At 49.5% G+C, this 26,672-nt stretch overlaps 3 protein-coding genes across 5 annotated transcripts in view; 1 reads left to right on the top strand and 2 right to left on the bottom strand.

Moving 5' to 3' along the window:
* Positions 1–202: 202 nt before the first annotated feature.
* Positions 203–6,384, bottom strand: SF3A2 (splicing factor 3a subunit 2). The gene is made up of 9 exons (XM_030466431.1): positions 6,338–6,384; positions 4,934–5,104; positions 4,392–4,463; positions 4,013–4,059; positions 3,231–3,340; positions 2,382–2,431; positions 1,936–2,076; positions 1,354–1,422; positions 203–689 (listed from the first exon to the last, which is right to left on the bottom strand). Exons 2-9 carry the CDS (start codon positions 5,057–5,059, stop codon positions 357–359), a joined length of 948 nt encoding a protein of 315 aa, XP_030322291.1. The 5' UTR covers positions 5,060–5,104; positions 6,338–6,384; the 3' UTR covers positions 203–356.
* Positions 6,385–6,420: 36 nt separating this feature from the next.
* Positions 6,421–14,864, top strand: PLEKHJ1 (pleckstrin homology domain containing J1). Its single transcript, XM_030466430.1, has 6 exons — positions 6,421–6,604; positions 8,005–8,072; positions 9,727–9,793; positions 11,448–11,538; positions 11,712–11,775; positions 12,041–14,864. Exons 1-6 carry the CDS (start codon positions 6,511–6,513, stop codon positions 12,104–12,106), a joined length of 450 nt encoding a protein of 149 aa, XP_030322290.1. The 5' UTR covers positions 6,421–6,510; the 3' UTR covers positions 12,107–14,864.
* Positions 14,865–16,078: 1,214 nt separating this feature from the next.
* DOT1L (DOT1 like histone lysine methyltransferase) overlaps positions 16,079–26,672 on the bottom strand; it is a 75,435-nt gene continuing 64,841 nt past the window's right edge. For 2 of the 3 annotated variants that reach the window (XR_003988640.1, XM_030466525.1), the window contains exon 28: positions 16,079–23,842. Coding sequence is in view for 2 of the 3 variants with exons in the window: in XM_030466525.1 (XP_030322385.1) it covers positions 23,835–23,842 (8 nt within the window). In the remaining variant the exon portion in view is untranslated. Of the gene's footprint in view, positions 23,843–25,932; positions 26,558–26,672 lie in introns of all 3 variants that reach the window. The other variant, XM_030466529.1, reaches the window with a different exon arrangement.

Here is a 26,672-nt window from a genome sequence, read left to right as displayed (position 1 = left end):
CCCTCGACATGCAAAGCCAACACAGCTGAGGCTGATGTAGCTATTCAGTCAGGAGGAGGTGAGGTGCCTACAGATCTCCAGTCCTCTCACTCCTTTTTGGATACTTTCCAAAATGTAACCAGATGGGAAATGTTTTACATATCTGAAAGTTGAAGAAAGTTGAGCACAGAGCAACACTTTGAACCAAGACACGGGAAAACAAGAGAAAGGAAAAATGAAAACCTTTTAATGAACCTACAGGATTTAGTCAAATTCACAGGCGTACAAAACAGAACTATTGCTCTGGATCAGTCGTGATCTGCATATAAAAAGATAGAAGCTAGAGGAGTCCAGCAGGCTTGAGTCCAGGAGGGGCTTCAGTTGGAGGGAGGCGGAGGGGGAATAGTGCCTGGTCCCTCTGTGGGGAGAGGTGGCCTCATCATGGGTGGCAAAGGAGCAGGAGGGGGGACACCAGGAGCTGGTGGCAATTGTGGTGGCACTGGGGGTGGTGGCACTGGTCCAGAGGGAGGCATAGGAGGCAGAGTCATGCCTCCTGGGGGAGGTGGTGGCATGGTGTCAGGCAGAGGGGGCCGGGGGGGGAGGCCGTTCATCAGCGGAGGAGGCGGCGGCCGCTTGACTGTTGGAGGTCCTGGTGGGAGGTTTGGAGGTGCTGGGGGCTTCTCCATCTTGAAGTGGAACTGAAGGAAGAACTGGGGAGGGGAGAGGAGAAAAGCAAACAGAAGGGAACAATTAATCCACAGGACAACCCTGTGCCATCATACAAGGCAGCTGCTCTGCCTGTGCTCCAGCACAGCTCAGACCTCTCCTGACCCTTCAGCCCCGCATAACCCCGGCTGCTGTTCTACCCCAGCACCACCCAGGATGTGCACCTCCTCTGAAACTTATCCTAAGCACTAAGCTATCCATGATAGGGTCAGTATCCCCCCCCTGTGTGTTCATCCCTCCCTTCAGCTGTGCTGCCCAGTGAGCAGCCCCACACGAAGGGCTCAGTAGACAGCGGGGCACAGGGGGAGCTTGGACTCAATGATCCCTGAAGGTCCCTTCCATGCCCTAACATTCTGTGATTCCATGTGATTCTGTGAACAAGCAGCCAGGAGCCCCAGGGCAGACGTGTGCTGCACATCTATGCACAGCTCTGCAGCTGCTAACAGCAACCAAGGCTTCTACCTCCTGGGTTCAACTCTCACAAAGACACAAAAAAATCATTTTGTCAGAAGAAGTCACTGCACAGTTGCATTGACTGAAGATTCTAGTCCCAAAGCCAGCTGGAGTGTCACTGATGAACACCCTCCCTGCTCTGCCCTCCTGCTCCTTCTTCAGCCCTGAAGACAGACACTGCAGAGCTCCAACTACCTGCTTGGTTTCCCTGTTCCAGTGGGTCCAAAACTTTCCTTCTGCTTTGTCTATTTCTCTGCTTGGCACCTGCAACAAAAAAGAACAAGGAGCTATTATTAGCACCACAAGATTAGCTCAAAGGCCCATTTTAGCACCAGAGCCTGCAAGATAAGCACAGTTATTCCAGGTTTTTGTGAGATGTGCTTGTCTTGGATGTTATTAGATAGAGATGGGGGCAGGAAAGAATTAAGTTACTTCCCTATCGGTCAAGGACAATCGTGCTGGCAAAAAAACCTCTTTTAACATCTGCACAAAGGCTGAGGAGCAAAGCCCAGAATGCTCCTTTCTGTGCTAGACACTGAGAACTGAATGGCTCCCCAGAGCTCAGCACACAGCCCAGTTCTCATGCCAGAGTCCTCTGCTAATTCTCAGCAGGGTTTAACAACTGCCAGTTCTGTCTTCCTGACCCCCCTCCTCTTTCCACTCCATTAACCCCCTGGAGGCCAGAGCAGAAATGTATTATAAATGCTCACTGGCAATTAAGGTCTTGGAAAACACAGGGAGGAGCTTTCCCAATAACCAGTTAATCACAAATGTTACCTTGAAGGCTATGGTCTCATAGGGCTCTGCAGCCATCAGGAGGTATTGCCAGCGCCTGTCAGGGGGCTCAATCCTCTGCTCGTAGGCGGACATGAAGCGATGGCGAGGCATGATGCTCTCTGCAATCTCAGGGTAATCAATCTGTTGGGGTGGTACTGCAGCATTAAGAATATCCCCTTTCCACCTCTTCAAACAAAACAAATCCCTCAACCACACAGCACATCAAGAGAGCAGCTCCAAGCAGGAGACTTTGTCGTCCTCTCCCCCCCGGCCCTGCAGAAAAGAGCTCAACACCAGCGCCCACGGATTGGTGTGACAGGTTCAGCAGCACAGGCCTAGCAAGGTAATGCTACTTCTTCATCTCATCAGTCCTGCAAAGAACTGCTCATTTAGCAGCATTTTTACCTGAGTAACATAAACACCAAGAGTTTTAACAGTGCCCTTACCTGGAAGAGAAGGCTCTGCTGGCCTGTTTCTGGATCTCTCTGTTTGGTCACTGTAAAGAAAATAAGCAAGCTGAGTACCTCACACAGCAGACACACAAAGCTTCCAACAACAAAATATTACAAGGTTTTTCTCCCATATGTCAAACAGAATGCCACTCTGTCTTTAACTGAAGCTACTACTGGGGTCACACAACAAGAAAGATGTTGAGGGGACGGAATGTGTCCAGAGAACATTCCAGAGCTGGAATGTTCCCCCAACGGAGCTGAGGAAGGTTCGGAGCACGGATCTGCTGAGGTGCTCAGGGATATGGTTTAGTGGTGGACTTGGCAGTGTTTGGTTTAGAATTGGACTTGAAAACTTAAAAGGTCTTTTCCAACCTGATTGATCCTAGTAGGGTCCTCTACCAAAATCCAGCTGGCATGAGGCAAAGACACTGCTCTGCAGAACAAAGCTGAGTTGTGTACTGAAGGCCAAAACAACATGAGGGATTCAGGGTAGAAAGTTGAGCTACACATGGAATGAGTGATTTATGAGCATTAGTGAAAGATGGTGGAGCACAAAAGGAGAAGAGGGACTGGAACAATGTCACAATCTCCTGCATGACTACAAATAAGAGCTGAAAGACCGAGACATACCAATCTATTACTAAAATGGTTCTCACTTGACTGTCAGCAATAAAGAGCTGTTCCATAGGTAATTTAAACAATAAAGGACACCAGGAGATAAGCCCATATCTTATTCGTGGACAGATCTGCTAAAAAGACTAATTAATAATTCATATCCCCAGGACTGCACTTCGGGCAAGCCCCAGCATCTGGGTATCTCCTCTGACAGAACCCCTGACACACCTTTATAACCAGGCCGTCCAATTTTCACAAATTTCTTCACTTCCACCTTGACTTTTTCTGGTGCTGGCTGGGCAGGGGCTTCCTTGGCTTCTTTAGCAGCTCGGCGGGCCCTGGATTCATTTGAAATGTGTCAGATTTCAAAGGTTATCTATACTTCTCTCTAAAGGATACACTGGGAGCAGTTTGAATCCCTCACCACAGAATACTCAACACTTGACAGAAAGGATGCCAGGGAAAGCTGCAGTTTCTCTGCCACACCCCCTGCTACAGGGTGGCTGCATCCAAGCCCTCCCCTGCCTAAACTCTGTCATCACAGTTATCTCATCCACCCCCTGGATGACCTTGGTGCCTGTCTCCACAGACAGATTTGAGAAGACTGACTTCTTGAAATAAAAAAGAAAAAGCCCCACGAGCTAGTCACTGAAACTGAACCAAACTGGGTTTCTTAAAATAAAACTTACAACCTTCTCCCAATCTGTATGCAAAAAACCTGAAAACTAAACTCAGGCAGTTTACTTTTAAAATTCTTTCTCCCCCTTCCTTCAGCAATCCCACAACTGGCTTTGAACTTGAGCTCAAAATGGAGCTCATCAGCACCATTTTTTGGAGCATATCTGGTCTGTACTGCTGGCTAGTGCCAGGCTGTTCACTAGGAAACAAACACAGTGAAAGAACATTCCAGCACAGCATCCTATTGCATAAGAGAGTTCAAGATTGCACACAATCATCATATTAAAGTGCTTAGGTAGCAGAGAATAAAGCTACAGTGGAGAATGACTTACAAATTGGTCTGATGCTTCTTCCCCTGGGTATGTGCTAAGTAACTCCCCTGAAATAAAAAACAAAGCAGAAGAAAGTTAAATGAAGACAGGCTTGTTCCTACACTGACAGCTACTTGTCACAGAGCAGAGACTACATCACAATCTGACAAGAACATTTTAATTCTTAGCAGAGAAGAATCTTACTCAAAAATGGCAGATTGCTTTCAACTGCTTAACTGTCACAAACTGTCAAGTTTGTACTTGACATATACAAATCACACCCCAATCACCAGCTCCTCAGCAGTCAGTCATCTGGCACATCCCAGGTTCTTGTGCTTGAAGTTACTATTATTCTAAAATACCTGCTGCCTAGATACAGACAGACAGCTGCTCAACTCACCTCATTGTTGTGCAGTGTTAGGCACAGCTTGCATTCATAAGAGCCCAAGTGATTTTTCATAAAATAAGGGTCCTAGGAAGAGAATTGTTTAAAAGTTACATGCAAGATACATGGCAAAACAACAGAATAATCAAAATTCTGCTAAGCTGCTGCTCTACTGGAAGAACCAAGTTTGTAGATTTCAACCAATGGCTCAACACTCTGCTTTACAACTATGAAAAAGTCCCAGTCCTGTGTGTTAGGACTATGAAAGCAACAGCAGCTTGGTGAATCAGTGATGGCAACACAACTACAGGCAAGAGACAGCAACATAAGAACCCATCCCAAGAAGGCTGAAAATAGTGTCCAACAGCCACCTGAACACACACTGGCATCTGTCCTGCCAGCCCTGCCAGAAACGTTTGTCATTCAACTCCCACATAACTGGAAACAGAAAAAAAACCCTACTTCAAGTAGTTTCCACTAAATCTCTTGGTGTTTTGCTCAGGTGAAGCTCTAAGCCTTTCCCCCCAGGGCAGCAGCTCACAGAGGCCAAGCCTCACCTTGTTGATGTCGATGGTTTCCAACGCCAGCTGCCGGAGCCGCTCCCTGCGGTCCCGGTTGCTTTCGGAGGCAGAGGCTACACCTCCACTTCCAGTTTTACCACCAGGACGATGCTGAAAATCCATGGTGGGTATTTCTGTGCCTCAGCTACTTGTGGAGAAAAAGAGAGTCTGGAAAAACGAGGAAAAGCAATGTGAGTGATAACCTGGAGCTTTTCCTAACCTGGAGTTCTGAGTACGACTCAGACCCATCAGTAAGGGCACAAAGCCTGCCCTGGGCACTGGAGATGTGATGCCACTTCAGACTGAGCAGGTCTTGTACCACTGGCTCCATCAACTGGGTAGAAATAAAAGGACCCAGAAGAACAAGCATTCAAGGCCAGCTTGGATGGGGCCTTGAGCAACCTGGTCAACCTTGAGCAACACAGGGAGGCATCCCTGTCCATGCAGGGGTGTTGGAACTTCGAGGTCCCTTCCAACTCTATCCATTGTATGAACAAGCCCCCAGAGCTCTTCCCATCTCCTCAGCCCCATCTTCAAAGCAGAGATGTAATCCTCCCTTCCACCCCCAGCAGCTCCACCAGTGACTCCCCTCAGCACCACCACCACCAGCAGCCTCCAACCCCCCCACCTCGACAGCAAACAGCCCCAAAACCTGCCATGGGCTGAAGCCCCTCTCCATCACTTCCATGTTCCCCCAAGGCCCCAGAGCCACATCCATGCAGCCCCAAACCTCCTCCACCCTCAGCAAGGTCAGAATCTCTGCACATTGTCCCCAGGGAGATCCCAGAATCCCTCCCCTTCCTTCTGCAAGGGACAGGAACCTGTCCCCCCAGAAAAAGACACGAACATGAGAGCTCCCAAAGGGTGAGACCTTTGCAGGATGCTCAGAGACCCCCAGGCCCTCATCAAGAGTAAAAACCCCCTTGAAACATCTGACAGCATGGGGCAACCCCCCCCTAAAAAACCCCATCGCCACAGCATGGGTCAACCTCCCACAACCAACCTTCAGAAGTATCAATCCCCCCCACAGAACATCCCACAACCCTCCAGCAAAGGTCAAAGCCCCCCCAGTCCTTAAAGTCCCCCCCAAACACCTCCCAGCCCTTCACAACGCCATCAACCCCTCTCAGCCCCTCTTCTAACCCCACAGCGAGGGTCAAAGACCCCCGGAACACACCCCGAACACACCCCGAGCCCCCCAGAGCTGACAAGGCCCCAGAAACCGCCCCCCCGCCCGGATCGATCCCCCCAGCCCCAGACAAGGCCCCAGAGCCCCTCCAACCCCCTCCTCCCGGCACCGATCGAGCCCCCCCGCCCCTACAGGTCCCCAGTGCACCTCCCCCAACATGGATCGAACCCTTTCCACCCCAAAAAAAAAGCCCCGCACCCTCCGGGCCCTACCGGCGCGCGCAGCCCCGCACCCCACTCCCGCACGGCGCATGCGGGATTCCCCTTCCCTTCCACCCCCCCCACTCCCATCCCGAGCGGTTCCGGTTCGGCCGAGAGCGGTTCCGGGGCCATGGGGCGGCAGTGAAGCAGCTGTGGAAGAGGTGGGGGGTCGGGTGGGATTCGCCATGAGGTACAACGAGCGGGAGCTGCTGTCCCTGGCCCGGCAGCCCGCAGAGAAGGCGGCAGAGATCATGATGCGGGTGCCCAAGAAAGGGAGCGGTGAGGGGGATCCGGGACTGGGAGGGAAGGGATGGGGTGGGTGGGGTGGTGAGGGACGGACGGGGAGAAGCTGTTGAGGGTGTGGGGGCCAGGACGGGGGTTCTTGAGGGACAGGGAATGGAGGGAGAGTGGGGGAGAAGGGCTGGGAGAGCAGGGACCCTGAGGAGCAGGAGACTGAGGGGCTGGAGTGGGTCCAGAGAAGGGAACAGAGTTGGGGAAGGGTCTGGAGCAGAAGGAAAGGGTCTGGAGAAGTTGTGAGGAGCAGCTGAGGGCCCTGGGGGTGTTGATCCTGGAGCAGAGGAGGCTGAGGGGAGACCTTGTGGCTCTCTGCAACCCCCTGAGAGGAGGTTGGAGCCAGGGGGGGTCGGGCTCTGCTCCCAAGGAACAAGGGATGGGACAAGAGGAACTTTTGGCACAACTCAAGTTGTGCCAGGGGAGGTTTAGGTTGGAGCTTGGGGACAATTTCTGCCTGGAAAGGGTTGTCAGGGCCTGGCCCAGGGTGCCCAGGGCAGGGCTGGAGTCCCCATCATCCCTGGAGGGGTTTCAGAGCCCTGGGGATGTGGGGATGAGGGACATGGGGTGGGGGTGGCCTTGGGAATGGTTGGACCTGATGATCTGAAAGGGCTTTTCCAACCTAAACGAATCTGTGAGTCCAACTCCACACCCTCTGGGGCAGGAGTGGCTGTTCTGTAGAAACCTGAGGGGGAAGGGGGGCTGGGCTGGGTGGGCAGGATTGGGAAGAGCCTGGGAATGCCTGCAGTGACATAGTCCAGGAGGACAGGATTAGAGAGGCAGGATCTGGACAGCAGGGATGGAGTGCAGCTGGGGACAGTGTCAGAGCTGCAGGGGACTGGGGGACCAGAGGAAGAGGCTCTTCCTGAAATCTCCTGCTAAATTTTCTTCTAAAGCTTCACTGGAGTATGAGCATTAAAGAAACTCCCTTGTCCTGGGCCTTTCCTCCACCCAAGGACCTGCAGTGTCCTGGTAGACCTTGTCCCTCAGAGTTGGCATCTGTGCTGACAGCTCTCCTAGGATTTGGAGCATTTCCTAGGGGTGCCTGAGGTCCCATCAGCTGGTTCACCACATTGTGTGTCTGTCTGTCAGTGACATGGTGCCCAGGGCTCTTTCAGCCCAGAAACCACTTGAAAAGCTGCAAAGTGACTTTGTCACCCTGTGGGTGTGCTTTGGCCAGGGGCAGCCTGGCAGGGTTGGTGCAGAGGGGCCCTTCCCAAGCAGATGGGGTGCCATAAGCTCCCTTAGAAGCAAAAGTCTAAACTAGACGGGAGCTTTTCTGTTGGTCTGGTTGATTCTGTGCCTTGGCAGCTGCTGAAGGGCTTTCCCTCAGCTCCTCTGTGCAGCCTGCTCCACCCTTCTCCCCCCAACACTCTGTCTCTTTGCAGTGTTGAAGAAACGCCTCGTGAAGCTTGTGGTCAACTTTCTCTTCTACTTCCGGACAGACGAAGCAGAGGTATGGAATTCTTTGGTGTTGCTGTTGTGGTTTGTTTTCCTTCCTCTTTCTTTTTCTGTGAATTGATTACGTAGGCATTGTAGAAGGGCACAGGAACAGGCTGCCAGAGCCTGGTCAGAGCACCCACGGTTTCTCTTCCATCTACTCAGCAAAAGTTCCTCGGGGTGAGGAGCAGCACTGGCATCTACCCACACACAGGCACAGAACAAATCTTTTAAACATTGCCCCAAAACTGACAAATGTGGAGTCTGGGGTGTTTGTAGCTTTATCATGCCAAACCATGAGGTTATATTATGGTCTGTTGGGAAAAGAATTAGTGTTGTTTCATCTTTTTTTATGCCAAGAGTTGTACTTGTTTACAATATTGACTGTTACTGGGAAACATTTGTATCCAGACCCTGTCAGTATTTATATTTTGGACAAACAGAACCTGTATTTGGGTCTAGGAAAAAACAAATGAGGGGTGGGACCTTTGGGTTCTGTTTCTGGCCTTGCCACTGGGGAGATGTAATGATTTTTAATGAATCCCTCAATAACTGTTGCTGAAGAGTCTCTTCTTGGACAATAAATACAAAAGCAATCTTCTGATGGAATGCTGCTATGGGCATGCTGGTGCTAGAAGCTGGAAAGCTTTTAGTGATGTTTTAGACTCATTCCATCATAAATATTTTACCCTGATCCTGGCTGAGCTGCTGCTTTCAGAAATCCTCCACTCTCCCGTGTGCCAAAGTGCAGTTCCTGGTGGCTCTTTCTCTGAGTAGGGCTGGGACACTGCGTGGTCACCGTGGTCCCCTCTTTGTGCACAGAGACAGCTGTGACTCTGAGCTGGTGTGGGATGAGGCTCTGAGGAGACAGCACATCTCCACTGTCTCCTTCACTTCTGCTCGGCTGTCTCTTCTTTTTGGGGGGTTATTTGCAAGCACTTACGTGTTCTGATTGAGGGGATGTTCTTGAATGGATCAAAAATAATTCAGCAGGTAGGTGGAAGGTGCTGATGCAAATCCATTGTCCCAGAAATACGTGGTTAAACAGGTTTTTCAGTATCTTCCCTGCTGCTTTATATGCCTCACATTTTGTTTAGCTTTGACGAAAGAATTTGCTTGTGGTTTGCTGGTTTTTATGGCTTGTGTCAGCCTTTGGTTCTCATGTCCTTGCTCAGTGTGCACTGGTGAAAAAATAGTACCTCAGCAAGTTGGACCTTAGCAAGCAGCACCTGCTACTGGTGTGTATCCTGGGCTTCTCTGTTTTACCCACACACTGTTCTTAACCCCTTGCAAGGTTTTAGGACTGCCCTCATGAAGGACAGTGTGAGATGTTGTGTGTGCCATGTTAAATATTTCATCTTCATTTGACCTGCTGAGCAGGGAAATGAACAGCTTTGCATCACAGAAACAAATGCTAAAGCCCAGGCTGAGTCTGAGCAAACAAAACACTGAACACCTGACTGATGTGTGCAGAGTGTTAGAGGTGAGCCCAGCCCAGTGGTGTCAGGAGAAACAAAAAGGTCAATTAGAAGAACTTGGAACCTTCCTGCAATCAGACTTAATTACTTTTAAAAGTAGCACCAGGTTATGCAACTTGTTCAAAAGGCCAACTTGGGCACTGCCTCACTAGGGACAATATGAGTGAAACTCTCTCTCCATGTCTTTTCCAGCCCATTGGAGCTCTGCTGCTGGAGCACTGCAGGATCACCAAAGAGGAGGAGAATGTCTTCTCAATCAGTGAGTTCTGCTCATGTCTTCCCTTTGCATTCCCCTCATGGCAAAGTGCTATATAAAGGGAAATGTTTTCCTGCTTCATTCCTCCTTTTCCCTCTGTTCCTCTGGCAACATGGGGGTTAGTGGGGTTAGTGCTCCAGAGCCTTTCTGCTCCTCACTGGGGCTGGTGCTCCTCAGCCATTCTGCTTCTCACTGGGGTTCATGCTTAGCCCTTTCCCTCCTCAACTGAGGTTAGTGCTCCTCAGCCCTTTTCCTCCCTGGGGTTGAGGCTTCTTAGCTCTTCTGCTCCTCCCTGGAGTTGGTGCTTCTCAGCCCTGTTCCTCACTGGGGTTGGTGCTCCTCAGCCCTTCTTCTCTGGAGCTGCTGGCCCTTGCTGTGCCCATCCCAGGGACAGGGCTATTTCATTGCTGGCTGACCCAGCTCCTGGGTTTGCAGAGCTGCCCGTGTGGAGGGAAGCTGTAACAACAGCCAGGCCAGGGCTTGGTGCTGGTGGCAGTATCTCTCTGGGAGGATTCAGTACTGACAGATTGCTGCTTCTGTGCTGTTGCATTTTATCACCAAAATAAAGTGAGCCTCAGATAAAGCATCTGTGGGGCTAACCCAGCACCAGTCCTCCCGCCACACTGTTTGTCCTTGTGTTGATAGCCAGGGCTCCAGCTGGCTCGTGCTGTGCTGTCCTTTGTGAGCAGCCTTTCATCCAACAACTAATCATTGTGTGAGAGGTATGTGGCAAAAATAACAGGATGTTTCTCCAAGGCCATCCCCATATCTTTTGGCCTGGCTGTCGTGCACAGCTGCTTTTCTGTGCCTCGTCTCTGCTTTTAGCCCAGAGAGGTGATGTTCTTACTGTCTCCAAAGGACCCTCAAACATCTCAAACATTCCTTGATCTCTTTTAAGCACCATGCTCTGAATTTTGGGGGGTTCAGGGCTGTCAGCAGCCCTGGTGGATGAGGATTTCTGAGAAAAGCATTCAAACCAGGAGCAGTTGGGGTGGGGTGGTGTCCCCACACGGCAGCCCTCTTGGGTTTGGTGCAGTCTGACCCAGTTATGTGCAGCAGCCTGGATCTCAGTGGACTGTGTACTAAAGAGCAGAGCTCTGGGGACAATGTAATTAATTAGATGTCCTTGATTCTGTCTTGGTAAAGAACTGGAGTTGCATGGGGACTTGCTTTCCCCTGTGCACAGTACCAAATTCCCAAAAGCCTGGAGCAAAGACAGGTCAGTGCCTTCTCTGAGTGCAATTTAGGTCCTCAGACAGCTCCATACATCGAAATCTCTTCCTCAAGGCCATTTTCCACTTTGATTACTGAGTTTCCAGTGACTGTTTACAAGGAGACTCTGGGAGTTTTGGTCCAGAATCTGGCCACGTTGGTCTGCTTGAGCTCTGAGCTGTTGCTCTCAGTTTGAGAAGTTCCTCTTTCAGGAGTTTTAGGCTGTTATAAGGTGACATGCAGGCAGCTGCTGGGACCAGCCTGGAGCCACCCAGGGTAGGGGAGAAGGGGCAGAGCCTGAGTTACCAGCTTGTTCACACATCATGTTAATTATCAGAGGTGCTAATTGTGGTCTGGCAGAGTGAACGTTGCTGGGGGGGGAGCCAGGATAGCACAGACAGCTCTGCCAGGACCTCCCTTAAAGCCTTTTCCTTATCCCTGTCAGGTTTCATTGAGGAGCCAGAGAGGAAATACTGCTTCGAGTGTGCCAGTGAGCAGCAGTGTCAGGAGTGGATCGAGGCTCTCAAGAGAGCCAGGTAGGCTGAGCCACTCCTGCCAGCTCTGCAGTGTGTGCTCTGTGCTGTTTGCTTTCTGGGATCAGCTTCTGTTGTCTCCTCCCAAGCAAGCTTCCCTTCAGCTCTAAATAGCACCTGAAACTTCTCCACATCCTTTTCTGCTCAGCTTGCCATGGTCTGTTGCTGTCTTACAGCTATGAGTTCATGAGGAGGAGCTTGATCTTCTACAGGAATGAGATCCAGAAAATGACAGGGAAGGTGAGTCCCTTGAAGTTTGTTTGTCATGTGTTTTCACCCACCTGCTCCTGTGCCAGAGCAGACTGAATCCAGCCATGAACTTGGAGCTCTGCTGTGCCCTCCCCAAAGGCTGCACCACTTGCTGCACCAGAAACAGCAGCCAGGGACTCGATGGGGGCAAATCCAGGTGATGAGTGGGCCAGGCACCCACCTGCTTGAGGGACAGAGAGTCCTGCTGGCCTCTCCCCTCTGTCTCACTGATGCCTTCCCTGTGCTCTTGCTGCAGGACCCCCTGGAGCAGTATGGGATCTCGGAGGAAGCCCGCTTCCAGCTGGGAACACGCAAGCAATAATCCCCTCACCTGGGCTGAGATGGCTTCTGGCCCCAGGCTCACCCCAGAGGGTCCCCCCAGAGCTCCCTCCCCGGGAAGAAGAGCAGCAGTTCCCCACAGTGGTGACCAAGTGACTTTTTAATTTATTAGCCAGATCATTTTGTATGATTTTTTTAAAAAAAAAAAAGGAATTCACACACATTCCCACTTGCCCAGCTGTGGAGGCAGCCAGTGGCAGCTGCTCCCTGCAGACTGTGTGCCCTTAGCAGAGACAGAGCTTGAGCAGAGCTGGCAGCCTTCTGGCCTGGAGCTTCTGGGACAGGCCCTGAGCCAGCTCTAGCCCTCCTGTTCCTCCCTTTCCCTCTCCTGCAGGGAGATGCTCAGTTTTTCTGGCTCAGGATCTTCCTGCAGTCTCCATCCCAAGGGTTGTTCATCCCCTTGCTGTATGGATGCTCCAACTGAGTGCCTGTCTGTGCTTGTGCCCTCTCCAGAGGCAGCACCAGAGTGTTGAGCAAGGAGGAGCAGGAAGCCTCTCACCAGCACCAGCAGAGCTCAGCCACAGCTCCAGCTGACAGGGGGGGATCATCCACTCTCCCCTGTCAAGGCAGCAGTGGCTGCACAGCCACTCACCCCTGCCTCTTGGGGTGGTTTTCTTTTTCCTCTCACTGGGCAGGTGGTGCTAATCCCTAGAGGCTTGAAGTCCACAGCAGAGCTCTCCCACAAATGTGTTAAAAAAGCTGCAAAGCACAAGGGAGCAGAGAGAGGTCTGAGGCACCTGTGTGGTGCTCCTGCCTCCTGCTGCAGTGCTGTGAGCTGGGCTAAGCTGTGCAGTTATTCAGTTTCCCAGAGAGGAGAGCCAGATGGAGAGGTCTGCATGGATGGGATCTGCTCAGCTTTTGGCTTTGGGGCATGCAGAAGTTAAGCCCAGGGAGTGTGTGGCAGCTGGGCATTAACAATTCATTCCCCAAGCCCTTGCTGCAGCTCTTTGTGAGTATCTGAAGGAAAGAGCAGAAAACTGCCAAGGTCACAGTGAGCTCCCAGGGAACAAGGGCTGTGAGATAAGGATTAAGGAACGTTTCTCCTCGAGGCTCTGCACCTTCAGCCCTTGCTCTGGCTTTGGGAAGGAAAACTGTACCCAGAGATAGGATAAAAAGACAGCCCTCAGCCTCAGGAGACCCAGTGTCCTGACTCCTGCAACAGGTCCCCCTGGAACTAGACCAGGAAAAGCTCCAGGAAAGGCCTTGGGTAATGTTTTCAGGCAGCTGATGGCAGAAGGAACTCAGCTCACTCCTGGGGCAGGTGAGCACAGCACAAGGGCTTGGGAGTTGCTGCTCCAGGCTCTGTTCCTCCTGGCTGGCAGGAGGCTGCTCTGCAGGGAACCAGCTCGTGGTGAGCAAGGTGGGGCAGAGCAGCCTGTGCCAGCAGCTGGGCTGGGAGAGAAGTTCTGGGTCTCTTTGGGTGGGAATTAATGCCAAAATGAGAGCCCATATGTAGCTTTAGTGGCCTGGCCTTTTCCTCTTTACCTCATGCTGCTCAGTCCCCGGAGGGTGGCAGATGTCACTGATGCTTTATTTTTAACCTCAAAGCCAAGACTCTTCCTTTCCCTCCCCAGATCCTCCCTCTCCCTTCACTGATTCCAGGTGCTTGCTCCAGAAATTACCAAAATAAGCAGAGGGACAGCTGTCCTGCATAATAAACTGAGGGCATGACAGGGTGAGAGCAGAGAACAGGACAGATGGCAGCTCCAGTGGAAGCAGCAAGGAGGGATTAGAAGCAGGAACATAGGAGAGCTTGTGCTCTAGGGAATCAGTGTCCTCAGATGACTTTAAAGTGCATTTTAATCCTCACAAGCCTCATCTGCTTTACCTCAGCACAGGGCATGTTCCTGCCATGCTGGTGGCATACACAGCAGCTTTACTTACTGTGAAAAAGAGACTTGGCTGTCTGGTCATTCACAAGAGGGCAGAGGGACACCCTCCAGGCTCAGCAGGAGAAGCAGAGCTGTGCTGCAGCCCAGACAGACCCAGGCTCCCCAGCACTGCTGTCCCAGCTCCTCAGCCTTGGCCTTGGCTTTCCCACAGCTCCTGCCAGCCCACATCAGGCAGAACACATCCCAACTCAGCTCCCCAGGGTTCAGCATCAGGGAATTCTTCAATCTGCAAAGTCAGCCCCCTTCAAAACAAACCCCCTGGGAGTTCTGCCAATGTTGGGTGGTTTCTAGAGAACAGAACCCTCGTGCTGGAGCCTGGCTCACCCTTCCTGCCACAGCTCACAGCCCGGGTGCCTTCCAGGGCTCTCCCTGGTGTCCTCTTCACACGCCTGCCAGGGCAGAGCTGACACCCAGCCTCTTCACTGGATGTACAATGGGCATTTTGTGTAGATCTTATGGGGAACAGTTGGGTGAGCAAGAGATAATCCAAACACTTATTTAAGAGGCAACAATGAAATTTCTTAACTGAATGTAAGACAAATGCTGTGAACAGTTTACACAGGGCAGCAGCTGGCCCAGTAACTTAGATCAACGTCCAGACTAGCACTGGGACACTGGGTCAGGTTTCAAGCTTAAGGGAAGATGGTACTGCTGTAGATACTTTGAGATCTGCATCAACTGCTGGTGATTTGTAGACAATTGTTCAGTTTTTATGCTCTGGTCCCTGTACTTTTTGTATTTCAGTGGCCTGGTCCAGTGAGTGCTGGGTACAGGCTCCCTGGAAGTGTACTGAACCCATTTATCTCTTGTACAGCCAACATTTCCAATAAAAAAACATGTTTTAATCTTTGTGGCAGTCAGATCTGTTCTAAGAAACCCCAACCCATGGGGAGTGGTGGCTGTAATCAGCTCAGGGTCCAGTGCTGCCCCAGCAGGTCTGGGGCTGACTGGGTGCCCAGCTCCTGTGCTGGAGGTGTCAGAGCAGGGATGGCTCAGCCATGGAGAACATGGGGCAGCAGGAGAAGCAGCAGGGTGGCAGCTGGAGGGGACTTCAGAGCCAGCTGCTGACAGCTCCACAAGATGATTTTTTTTTTTTTTTTTTGACCTTTTGCTTGAGTGACAAATGTGTTCAGGAAGATGAGCTGGCTCCCACCTTACTGCTGCAAACTTTCCAGCATTTAACAACACCCAGAGCCTTCCCCTGTTCCCTGAGCTGGGCAAGCAGTGGGTGACAGTGGGGCCTTTACCTCATTTAACAATCCTACAGTGAATAAGCTTGGGAAGAGCTGTGGCCATCACTGCCAACATCTGAATACCTCACCTGGCTGATTCCATCTTCCTGATGAACTGAGGCTTAAAGGGGAGGTGAGAGATGTCAAGAGGGTGGCCAGTAGATCAGGAGATCTTCTTCACCTTCTTCTTCACCTCTGCTCTGGTGAAGCCACATCTGGAACACAGCAGCCAGTTCTGGGCTCCCCAGTTGATGGAGGACAAGGAGCCCCCCAGTGATGAGGGGACTGGAGCATCACCCCCAGAGCAAAGGCTGAAGCCTGGAGGAGACTGAGGGGGAATCTCAGCAGTGCTTATAAATACCTAAAGGGTGGGTGACAGGAAGATGGGACCTGACTCTTCCCAGTGGTGTCCAGGACAGGACAAGGGACAATGGTCACAAACTGAACTCAGGAGCTTCAACCTACACATAAGGAAAAACCTTTATGGAAAACTGAGGGTGAGGGAGCCCTGGCCCAGGCTGCCCAGAGAGGTTGTGGAGTCTCAGTCTCTGCACAAAACCCACCTGGATGTGTTCTGTGTCACCTGCTCCAGGTGAGCCCGAATCCAGCAGTGGAGTTGGACTACAAGGTCCCTTCCAACCCCCCCAGTTTGGGGACTGTGGGTCTGTGATGTCATCAGGACACCAACACCTGAGAGCTTCACTGTCCCCAGAGCCCAAGCACTGCCTGATCCTGGGGCTCTGTCCCTGCCTGAGCAACCTGGTTCTGGTTTGGGCAGTGGGTTCTGTCCCCTGTCCTGCTGAAGCAGTGAAACTCCACAAGAGCACGGTGTATTAAAATACATACACTTTAATATAAAGACAAAACTTCAAAGCATTGTTTCAATTACAAATCAAGGTAAAGACACAAGAAATTAAGTGGAGGGAGGGGAGAAAAAACCCTAACTCTTACATTGTGGAGCATTAGAAAGGCAGGGTGGAAATATATATATTATACATACATATATACACACCAGAAGAATTCACACTACGTCTATGGAAGAATGAAAAGGAATGACAGGACAACTTACTGGTATATATATATAAAAAAAAAACCAAAACCAAAACCCAAAACCAACAACATCAACAACAACAACAAAAAAAGATAAATTAGGGGAAGTTTGAATTTTAAATAATTCAGTTTAATAGGCTAAATTATATAAACTAATTCCTATTCACTAGGAAACATCCCATATCACTGTTCTAAGAAAATGGGTTTTTTAAAAAATCCATTGAAAAATGGATTTTCAATTAGTAGTTAAAAGATTACTAATCAATTCCTGAGCAACAGCAACCTCATAATCTACTGCTTTCCCCATCAAAGTCCCACTCAGCAAGGGCAGGTTCTCACTCCCTAAAAAGTTTCAGTAGAACAGAGACCTAAGAAGTTGGGTTTTAATTTGATATTGATCACTTCAGAGATTAATAGGTTAAAAAAAGCCAAGCAGGATAGACCAACCCATTCCAATTTTTCCTCATTAACTCCAGAAATGAGACCTTCAGAAAGAATCATTTGATGGCACCAGAAAAGCAACCAGATGTACCTCAAAAAAACCCCAAAGGCTCCAAAACTTGAGAACTTCAGGGTCAGCATCGTAAAACTTTGACTTTTAAGATGTGACTTTGTTTGAAACTACAGAAACCTCTTCAGAAGAGTCACCAACAGCAAATATTAAAAGTATTTCCCATTTTTTTGTCTCGGGCTTAAGCCCTGAAGTTCACAATAACAGCATCTTTCATTGCAATATTCAATCTAAATAGATATTATATATTTATAATGCATAAGGATAAATAAAATATGGCACAACAAAACTTTGAAAACTGGTAATCCATTTTTGCTTTTTAGTGAAAACCTGATATGCAAGCTATGGAAATGTTGTAGGAAAAAAAAAAAAAGGAGGAAAAAAAATTTTAACAGTCATAAAACTTCAAATACTCAAATACTTGTACACTGACTACACATCTGTGCTTCCAAAACACCCAGTTCATGGGATTTTTCCTCAGTGCTGCAAAGATAGTTCACAAAAACACTGTCTAGTTTCTTCTCCTCAAATTGTGGTTCATAAAATCCTTTTTAGTTTGTTTGCAGCCCACAGCACAACCTCCAGTCCTTAACTGAAGAAGCCACCATTTGGAGCTCCCAAACCTTAATTCCTCTTGATGGCTCAGGCCAAACAAGAAGAGAATTTTTCAAGTCAGCCACACGTGTGAGCTGGGATAACTCCAAGAAAAACAAACATCTCCACTCTCCAGGTTCCCATACCCTGTATTAAAAAGATTGATTTCAACTCAGAAAGCAAATGGGTTCTACAAAGGACTTGGTCAACCAAAGATGCTTCTGTTGTCATGAAGACAGAAAGTCCAAGTCCCAACCAAAGGCTCTTCCACCACCAGCAGCACCTGGGATCAGCACCAGCTGCTCCAGTGACCCCAGGCTGGGGACTGGGGACAGGAGTGTTTGTTACTGCTGCTTGGAGGTGATGAGCACCAACTCCAGGGATGGGACATTGGGAGGTCTGAGCCAGGAGGGGATCCCCAGCAGCAGCCTAGAAAGGAGCTCCCAGCACCAAGTCTCCTCTTCCAGCAATGGGGCAAACCCCGAGGGGGCAGGGAATGACTCCCTGAGGGAAAGGTCCAACCCTGCAGACCCCTCCCCATCAGCAGGACTGGACCTGGAGCCTTCCTGCCTGCAGCAACACGGCTGCTGGGGGAGAGCCACGCCAGGAGTCCCTGCAGCAGGGACATTACAAAGGGCACAGATTCCTCCATCTTCCTGCCAGGGCCACCAACAGATCCACAGCAGTCACAAAGAGCTGGGCTTACCAAGAAACTCAAGAGATGAAAACTCATGCTGGTCCTTAAACCTCTCAGAACAATTCTGTGTCCCACCAAAACCCATCAGCTGAACCAGAACCAAGTCCACCCTAGTGCAGGTACCAGCTCTGCAGCCACTGATGCTCTCCCTGCCTCAGCCTCTCCTCTGCTGGGCCTCTCTTCCAAGGGGGAAAATAACGGGTGGGGGGAGCAGATGCTGCTTTACACATACAAAATCCTAGCAGGAATCAAACCCCACAGGTCCCTGGAGGCAACTCCAAGCTGCCTGGCCTCCTTACTCCTGGAAGGGGAAGCCCAGCAGCACAGGCAGATCCAGCTTCCACTGCAGGGAAGGCTGGGATGAGGGAGTAAATCCACCAGAGCATGGAGCACCCAAGCTGCAAATGTTGTTGTAGCCCCCTCTGTGCTCTGCAGGAATCTGCAGTAGAAGCAGGCAGGGCAGAGCTGGCTCACTTCCATCTCCTTCCTGCTCACACCCCACCCATTTGCTCTCTGCAGCAAGGCAATTATCCCCGATCTGTCTGCAGAGAGAACACAGTGGGTTGGGTAGGAGGAAACCTTCAGAGGTCATCTAGTTCAGCCCCAAAAGAAGGAAGCTGAAGAAGAGTCACCAGCACCAGTCAGAAGGAAATTCTTGTCCCCAGCAGGGTGAGGGCAAGGACCCACACACCTGAGCCATGCACCAAACCCTGCAGCCAAGCAGCACTAAAGCCATGCTCCAGCTGGAAACACAATTCAGATGAAACAAAAGAGCTTTCCAAGCCTGAAACCCATCTGCTCAGCAGACTGCAAACCAAGAAGTTACTTGCTTGGATAGTAAGTTTGACTTAACAAGGAAAAAGGATACTCCAGGCTTGGTGATTAAGTAACCAATTGTGACAAACAGTTGGACAAGTTTCAGGCTGAGGAGTGTCAGGTCCTGGCGATTTGAAAGCTCCTGAGTCACAAAATCAGTGATCCCAACCAAGGGATACAACCCTGGGGTACTTGAGTAACTGTACGTGCAACCACAGACTCAGACCCTACAAGCTGACCTTCATCCCCACCTCCTCATCCTCATGCCTAAAGTCAGGCTTTAAGGGCTCTGAGCAACCTCATCTCTTGGGAGGTGTCCCTGCCTGTGGCAGGAGGGCTGGAACTTTAAGACGATTGTCTTAAAGGTCCTTTCCAACCCTGAAATTTCTATGATTCTATGAACCTGTTGGCAAGTCCTGGCACAGGGGGAATTCAGGCTTCACAACGCTGGAGCATGGGGCACTAGAAGAGCTATCAACACCAGGAAAGAAGGAAACAAGGTGGAAGCACAAGAAAACTTTGTCTGGGCAGAACAGTTTGACCTCCCCACCATCCTGCACACCAGCAACCTGAACCTCCATATCCCCAGCAACACCTTCCCTCTTTGTCCTTCAGCTCCACGAAGAGAAGAAATCTGACTGTGGGGTGCCCCTCCACCCACCCCTCTGGCTGAGGGGAGAATTGTTGCTGAATGACTAATCCACAGCAAACAGGGAGGTTGGGTTCAGCTCTTTTGGAGGCTTCCCAGCTTCCCAGCACGGTGGGTCTCAGAGGACTCAACCCAGTAAGAAATCACCAAAAAAGGAAGAGGGAGCAAAGCTTGTTCCTCAAGGCTGACATTTAGCAGCAGGGTACATGTTTTGCTCAGGAAGTTCCTTTTATTTTTTTTTTTTTTTTGCAATGAATGTCCTACAAGATGTATTTTAGCTTCCTGATGTGTCTCTTCACTGGCAGCAGCAGCGTGGAGGAGACGGAACACGTGTGACAGCCACGGCACGACCGGACCCAGCAGGATGTGGTAAGGCAGAAGGAATTCCTTTTTGGAACAGGCTGTTTGGCTTTGATTACTCAAAAATATCTTCAATTATTGAAAACAGGTTTCAGACCTCTGGCCTAGCACTCCTACAGTAGGGTCAGGAGGGTTTCAGTCTTGTAGCCATACGGATCAGCTCTGACCATCCCAAAGCCATTCCTTCAGCAACCATACAGCAAGGTAAACACTCTCTCAGGTTTGCAGAGGAGAAACAAGTTGAACTTGCTCTAGACTATGGCAAAGAGGCCAAAGATTAGGAGGCAGGGAAGACAACAACACCACAAACCTCTTGGCAACATCTCCCAGCTGACCCAACACGAGGCCAATGGTCCAAACCCTGCACTGCCTGGCTCCCACCTCACGCTGCTCCTGCAAGCACCAGTTTATCAGGTATCTCCCTGGAAGCACCAGCTCATCAGGCACCTCCCTGGAAGCACATCTTGGGGGGAATTACTACAAAGATGTAGCTGGAGCCACCACACAAGTGAGAGGCTTTGCTATTACACAAAGCAATGGAAGGTGAAGGTGCCAAGGGTGCCAGGTGGAAGACACTGAGAAGGTCAGAGAAGCTCCAGACTCCTGCAAGATGGGAACAACAGGGAATGACAGGTCACTGAGAATGACAGCACTGAGGTGACACAGAGGTAGATGAAAGCCCAGTCCACACAGACCCCAGGAAGCTGAAGCAGATGTTCCCCAGGTTGGCCAGCAGACTGAATCCCTTTCAATGAAGTCCCAGCTGTGTGTTTATTCCTGGCTCTGGTTTCCTTTGGCTTTCCTGGATGACAGCTGGAGAGCTGTAGACTCCAGAATGCTGGTAACTGGAAATGTCTTGATAGCACCCACGTGCTCAGCTACAGCAAGCAGGCTTGTGCTGCCCATTTGTGCTGGCAGCTTGTGGGCAAGTCCTGCAAGAAACACTGAGGACTTCTGATCCCCCCCATGGAGGTGACACTGAGGGACCAAGGGGATTTTGCTTTTCCACAACACCCGCTGGAGAACAGATGACAAACTCCTTGCCCAGAGCCTTTTCTCCAAAGGGTCAGATAAATCACAGGATCATTTAGGCTGCAGGAAGACTTTTAAGATCATAACAGCTCCCATGTCCACCACTAAACCACATCCAACAGTTCTCTCTTTCTCCCCAGGCACTGATTGCTGAACCTCAGGCCAAAGCAAGTCATTCCCACAAGGACCTGGCTCTCCTCTTCAGCTGAGGGACACTGGGAGCCAGGTAGGTGACACAGCCCTTGAGCACGTGGAAAGCACAGTAGGTTCTCCAAAGTTCTGAAAGTCAGTGCCTTCTCCAGAGAGTCCTTGTGAGCACTTTGGGAGTGGGCAGAACCCAACCTTCCCCATTCAGAACAATTGCTGGTGGACAAGTTCTGCTGCTGGATGTCTTGTGTGGTTTGAGATGAAGGGAGGCACAAGAGGTCCAAGGAACACTGTATCTTGGTCACTTTTCAGAAAAGGTGAGTGAGTAAAAGCTTCTACTTGTATTTCTTAACCTCTCCCATCAGGGATATAACTGAGAGGGGGGAGATGTAATTAAGGCTAATGCCCCTCCAGCAATCGCACAGGCACAGCCTTCCAACTAAAGCCTTCAAAGACCTGAGCACTCTGCCCTTTGCTGGGAAGGATGCTAAGGCAGCTCTGCAACTTCCAGTTATCCAAAGAGCTGGAAGAAGTTGGAGCTGCCCAAGTCCCAGCTGCAAAACATCTGGGTTACATTGTCCTCCTGGATTCCAGGACATACACTGTATGGCTTCTACTAGAAGCTACTGGATGTTTCTCAGCTCTCACCCTCTGAGCACTTTTGCCCTTCTCCAGGTTTCCACGACACTGTTAGTAACTCAGCAGGGCACACTGCTGGCATGTCCTCTCCTACATGCAAAGCAGAAAACAGTACCAAAATGCCCCCAATTTTCAGGGCTATCAATCCCTTCCCTTTCCAGTGAACAAGAAGGCAAAGTTCAATTAACAGTTTCTATGCACAAAGGCTGCCTATGGAAGACACACTTAGGAATCAACAAAATAACTGCACTTTGTCCTAAATCTCTATTAAGACTTCCAGGGAAGAGGTATAGAGAAGGGCCTGACTGAAGGCTGTAGAGGGTAAGAGCTGCTATGGCACCTCACCCCCACATTCTGCTGCTCACAATAATTCCTCCTGGACCTGCTCAGCAGGAAAACCACACCAGGGTAGAGATATCTCAGCTACACCAAACACAGAGGCAGGAGTGGGACAACTCCCACATTCAGCCAGCTCTTTGTGACCATGGGATGCTCCATGTGGTGGCTGTGGGGCAGGGCTCAGGTCAATGGGGAACACCTGATAGCTGGAGGTGGAGACTCCTTAGGGAGCACCAGTGGCCTCTGCCCTCAGTGCTGCCCCACAGAGCACTGAGGTTTGCAGGCAGATGCTTCCCCAAAGCTTAAATGTGTTTTTTTCTGTAGTCATTTTGCTGTTCTAATTCCCCTTTTCCTGTAGTTTCCTTTATCAGTGCTTGGTCCAGGCTGGTACAGACCAGCATGACTTCTATTTCATGGATCGTCCTTCTCACTTTGTGCACTCAAATAAATAAGTTGGTTTTTTTTACAAGTTTACTGTGCATTGTACAATCTAAAAATAAAGGAAATAAAGTATATGAAATTTATAATTTTTCATCACATCTCTCCCAAACACAGCTGCTGCTCTCTGTACACAGAACACCAAGTCACGAGACAATGAACTGCACCAGTCTGATGGTGTGGCAGCACAGGAAGCTAGATCGTGGTGTTTTTGTGAACTACCTACTTAAACCAAAGAAATACAAAAGCAAAATGCACTTCATCAACAAATATACACGGCCAAGCCATTTCTGAATCAAGTATCAAAAACTCTACTAACAAAATACATTGTACTTTAAACAAAAACAACAAGCTGAGAATATCTGCTACCTGCACCAGTACAGAAGCACTAAGTTGAGTCTTCCCAATGTTGGTAAAAAGGGCCTGACCAATACCAGTGATTATACACCCTGTTCATATGCCAATGACATCCCAAAACAAGTTACCAGACTAGCTACCAAAATTCACAGTGACTTGAGTGCCACCAGCAACTGCAAATGGCTCAGTGAAGTAGTTTGAATGGGGCAGGACTTGAATTTCTTCTGTTCAAACTGTGCCTGCATTGGCTGAGCTCACCTGGGCCACCCCAGGCACTGGCTGCCACTCCAGAGGGGAGGGATTGACATCTTCTGGGTCATAAACACAATAATTAAAAACCACCCAGTTAAAAGAGTGCCCAGCACAGGTCAAATTAAAACAAACCATGAGATAGAAGACTGCTTCTCTCTGCTAAACCAAGTGGGGTTTGGTATATGAACAGAGCAAGTAGAATAAATAAACTGAAGACCTTTCTGAGAACTGGGTTTGGCATTGGTCAACCCTCCAAATTCAGCACCAAGGATTCAAACTAGAGGCACAGTTCTGACGGAGGAAATAGCACCGAGAGGAGGCTCTCTACATCTCTGCTGGTGTGCCAGTCCTTTAGTATTCAGAGAATTCAATAATAACTTGTATTCATGGTTCTAGGTGGAATAAAATAAGTCAAAATTGTTTTTACTTTAAAAAAAGATAAATACTTTATCTAAACTATTGACAATACAAACTGGAGCTTTAAGCATTTCTTTTGCCTTTTTTTTTTTTTTTTTTTTTTGCCTTTTTAACTCAGATTCACAGTAAATATTTTCTCGGTTGTTTAGGTCTTTTTATGTTATTATTTTGTCCAGTAGTAAGTGAGTAGAAACCCCTGCACAGGCCAGGTGAGCACCTTTCAGTGGAAGGCGAGTGAAGTTGGTCCACGTTGTCCTTGCATAGGTCACATTGGGTTGAGGTAGAAATCCTAGTTACCTGCACGACAGGAGGAGAGGAAGAGACTCATCTAAATAAAAGACAGAAATCTCCTGTGTGTTAGAAGTGTCAAATCATTTCTACATTGCTCCAAGACCTCGTTAGCCAGCAAAGAAAGAGCAACTCTTGATCCAACCACAATCAGACAGCAAGGATGCCCCAGGACTGACCTGTGGCCACTCCCAGCTATTGCAGTTTTTAAAGGTTTTGGTCAGTGAAACCACATGGAACTCAGTCCTCCAGTGACTGACCTCGAGTAGGAGGGAAAAAAAAAATTATTTCCCCACTCAGTACTTCACCTTCTGTAATCTGCTTGAATTTTTCGTTACCTGGGGGAGAAACATGACGAGAAGCAAAGCGGTTTATTTCAGTCCCCAGATTTCAACCAAGGACTCTGAGCAGATGAATTCACACACAAGTCAATGAAACCACTCAAACATTTGACCTATGTTCAAGAGCCACAGGGAACAGGACCACAACTACAGTACATCCATCACACCCCATCTCCAGGTAAGGTTACTGCTGCTCCTTTGCTCCTCAGTCCAGCTTTGTCACCCAGCTACTTCTCCCCATACGTCACTTTTGTGCCTGTTTTGCTCAGGACCTTTTTGTGACAGGGACCATCTCAACCAAGGGGATGGAGTCCAGCCCAGCCTGGCCTAAGCTCCAGGTGAGGCAGCTGCTTCAGCAGAGGTTTTCACACTGTTCTCATTGGAGCTGCTCACATGTACAACACCCTCCTCATCCCTTCTCCCACATCTTCATTCTATTCAGGGGCTTCCAAGCCCATTCTGTGACCACATCACACTGCTGGTTGCTGGTGGCACACAGGGACCATATTACTCAAAACCTTCCTCAGCTTCACTTTCTTGTATCAAAGGGCAGAGACAATACTTACGTGCCTCACAAAAGCCTAACAAGGATTCCTTTGTGTCTGTGGAGCAATTTGTTGATGAAGACACTATACACAATGCACAGTCAAAAGAATCTCTCAGGTATATTGTAATTGAGTCATGTTTTATAAGAGGCAAAGAGTATTCAACCACATATCACACGTAGCTTCTGCAGCAGGGCACAGCAACAACATCAAAGGCCTACAAGCAAAGCATGAAGCAAGCTCTGGGGCCAAAGAGACTGCTTTAACTTTGCAAGCACGAGTTGTACATCAGGATGCAACAGTACCCAGCTCTGTGGTGGTACACTTTATTCTAGAGTTGCTCTAAAGGCATTTGAATACTTGCTTCAATAAGGATGTGTACAGTCTCTGGAAACTCTCCTCTCTTCCACAGCCCCAGCTTTTATGAAGCATGGAGCACAGTTCACCCTGCAGCTTCCCTGTGTTCCTGTTCACAGTCTAACCAGTAAAACCAGTGATTGCCAAGTGAGCACAAATACAGCACCTGATGGGACCATCAGCCCTAGCAGGCAAGTCCAGTAAAGCTGCAGTGCCTGGAGGGGACATATTAACTGCAATGCAAGACCAGTGTATTTGCCCTCCAAGACAAAGTTGCAGCTTGTAACCTAGAGATTTTTAACTTTATGGTTATTTTGAGCAGCTGTCATTGACTGATGGTAAAAACAAGACCACCACATTGCCACACAGAGTCAGGAAGCAGCACCAGCACACAGCCTGAGGCTACACAAACACGGACTCAGGGAGATGCAACAGTCTGAACAGTCTGTGTCAGAGAGCAAAGAGAAGGAAAGGGGGGGATCAAGTCAACAACCACTTCCAAGAACTGTATAAAACCATACTTAAAAATAGACATTTCCTCCTGACTGCTGATCTTCAGAAATAAAACATTTTCACAAAGTGATCCCAACCTGCACATAATCCTCATGCCAGATGAGAGCAGAGTTACCACTCTGAGCACTCTTTGTCGAGAAATCCTGACTCCCAGAGCAGAGAGAGCCTTAAACCCTCTCCCTCCTCTGCCACCAGATCATTCACTTCCCCAGCTTTTAGAGGACTCACTGTTCCACAGAGCCCAGCCCCAGCCTAGCTCTGAAAAGGAAGCAGCGTCATTCAGCACCTGGTACAAAACTCCTCTATTTTGGGGGGTTTTTTGGTTTTTTGTCTCTATCCTTACCTTACAAAATAAGAACTGTTAGCTAAGCAAGCTCTTTATCGTGGCTTAACCCCCGAAAGGTGCGAAGCGTAAGGAGGCTGCATGCCAAGGGTCACCCACATAGCGGACGTGCCAGCGGCGTTGGACTGGGTGATGATGGGCGCCGCCTGTGCCAGTGCCAAGCGGGGCAGAGGTGGGTGATGGACTGTAAAGGAGGGGCGGGAGGTTTTGTGCTGGAGAGAAGCAAGCTTAATAGACAAAGAAGCGTTAGCAGGTTGGGCAGAAGCAGCAGAAGAAGAGGGCAAAAAAGCTTCGCCGGGCGGGATGGACGGGAGGTTCTGCAGAAGCGCAGGCTCGGGGTTAGAAGCGAGGAGTGGAGGAGGTGGGGGCAATGAGATGTTAGGAGGGGGTGGAGGGGAATGGAAAACAGATTGCACTGGCGCTCTGTTGAGGTGCTGAGCAGGTCTAGTCTCACTAGATGTGACTAAATTAGAGGAAGGGGGTGGGAAGGATGAGGATGAGGTGCTGGCAACAGCCTGCAGAGGGTTTAAGCTTAGCACGGTGCTGCTAGAGACAGCACTGCTGCTGAAACTGGCTCCAAACTGATGAGGAGAGGAGGCAGAAGGCACCACATGGTTAAAAATACCTGCAAACAGGAGAGAAAAACTCAGCTTCAACAGATGGGCTTTGTACAGTCTCAAGTGACAAGAGAAACAAACCAAAACACAAATAAATAAAAAAACAAAAAAGAAAAAAGCAAA

This window comes from Calypte anna, chromosome 28, assembly GCF_003957555.1.
Source record: "Calypte anna isolate BGI_N300 chromosome 28, bCalAnn1_v1.p, whole genome shotgun sequence".
Classification (NCBI taxonomy): domain Eukaryota; kingdom Metazoa; phylum Chordata; class Aves; order Apodiformes; family Trochilidae; genus Calypte; species Calypte anna.
This window is presented reverse-complemented; position numbering and strand designations above follow the sequence as displayed.

What these genes read in the sequence shown, in the direction of transcription:
- PLEKHJ1 (XM_030466430.1), top strand. Translation starts at nt 6,511, where the DNA reads ATGAGGTACAACGAGCGGGAGCTGCTGTCCCTGGCCCGGCAGCCCGCA. An exon ending in GGTGCCCAAGAAAGGGAGCG is followed by an intron (nt 6,605 to 8,004) that starts GTGAGGGGGATC and finishes GTCTCTTTGCAG; the next exon opens with TGTTGAAGAAACGCCTCGTG. An exon ending in GGAGAATGTCTTCTCAATCA is followed by an intron (nt 9,794 to 11,447) that starts GTGAGTTCTGCT and finishes TATCCCTGTCAG; the next exon opens with GTTTCATTGAGGAGCCAGAG.
- SF3A2 (XM_030466431.1), bottom strand. Translation starts at nt 5,059, where the DNA reads ATGGATTTTCAGCATCGTCCTGGTGGTAAAACTGGAAGTGGAGGTGTA. An exon ending in AAGAAGCATCAGACCAATTT is followed by an intron (nt 3,341 to 4,012) that starts GTAAGTCATTCT and finishes AAATGAATCCAG; the next exon opens with GGCCCGCCGAGCTGCTAAAG. An exon ending in AGCAGAGCCTTCTCTTCCAG is followed by an intron (nt 2,077 to 2,381) that starts GTAAGGGCACTG and finishes CCACCCCAACAG; the next exon opens with ATTGATTACCCTGAGATTGC.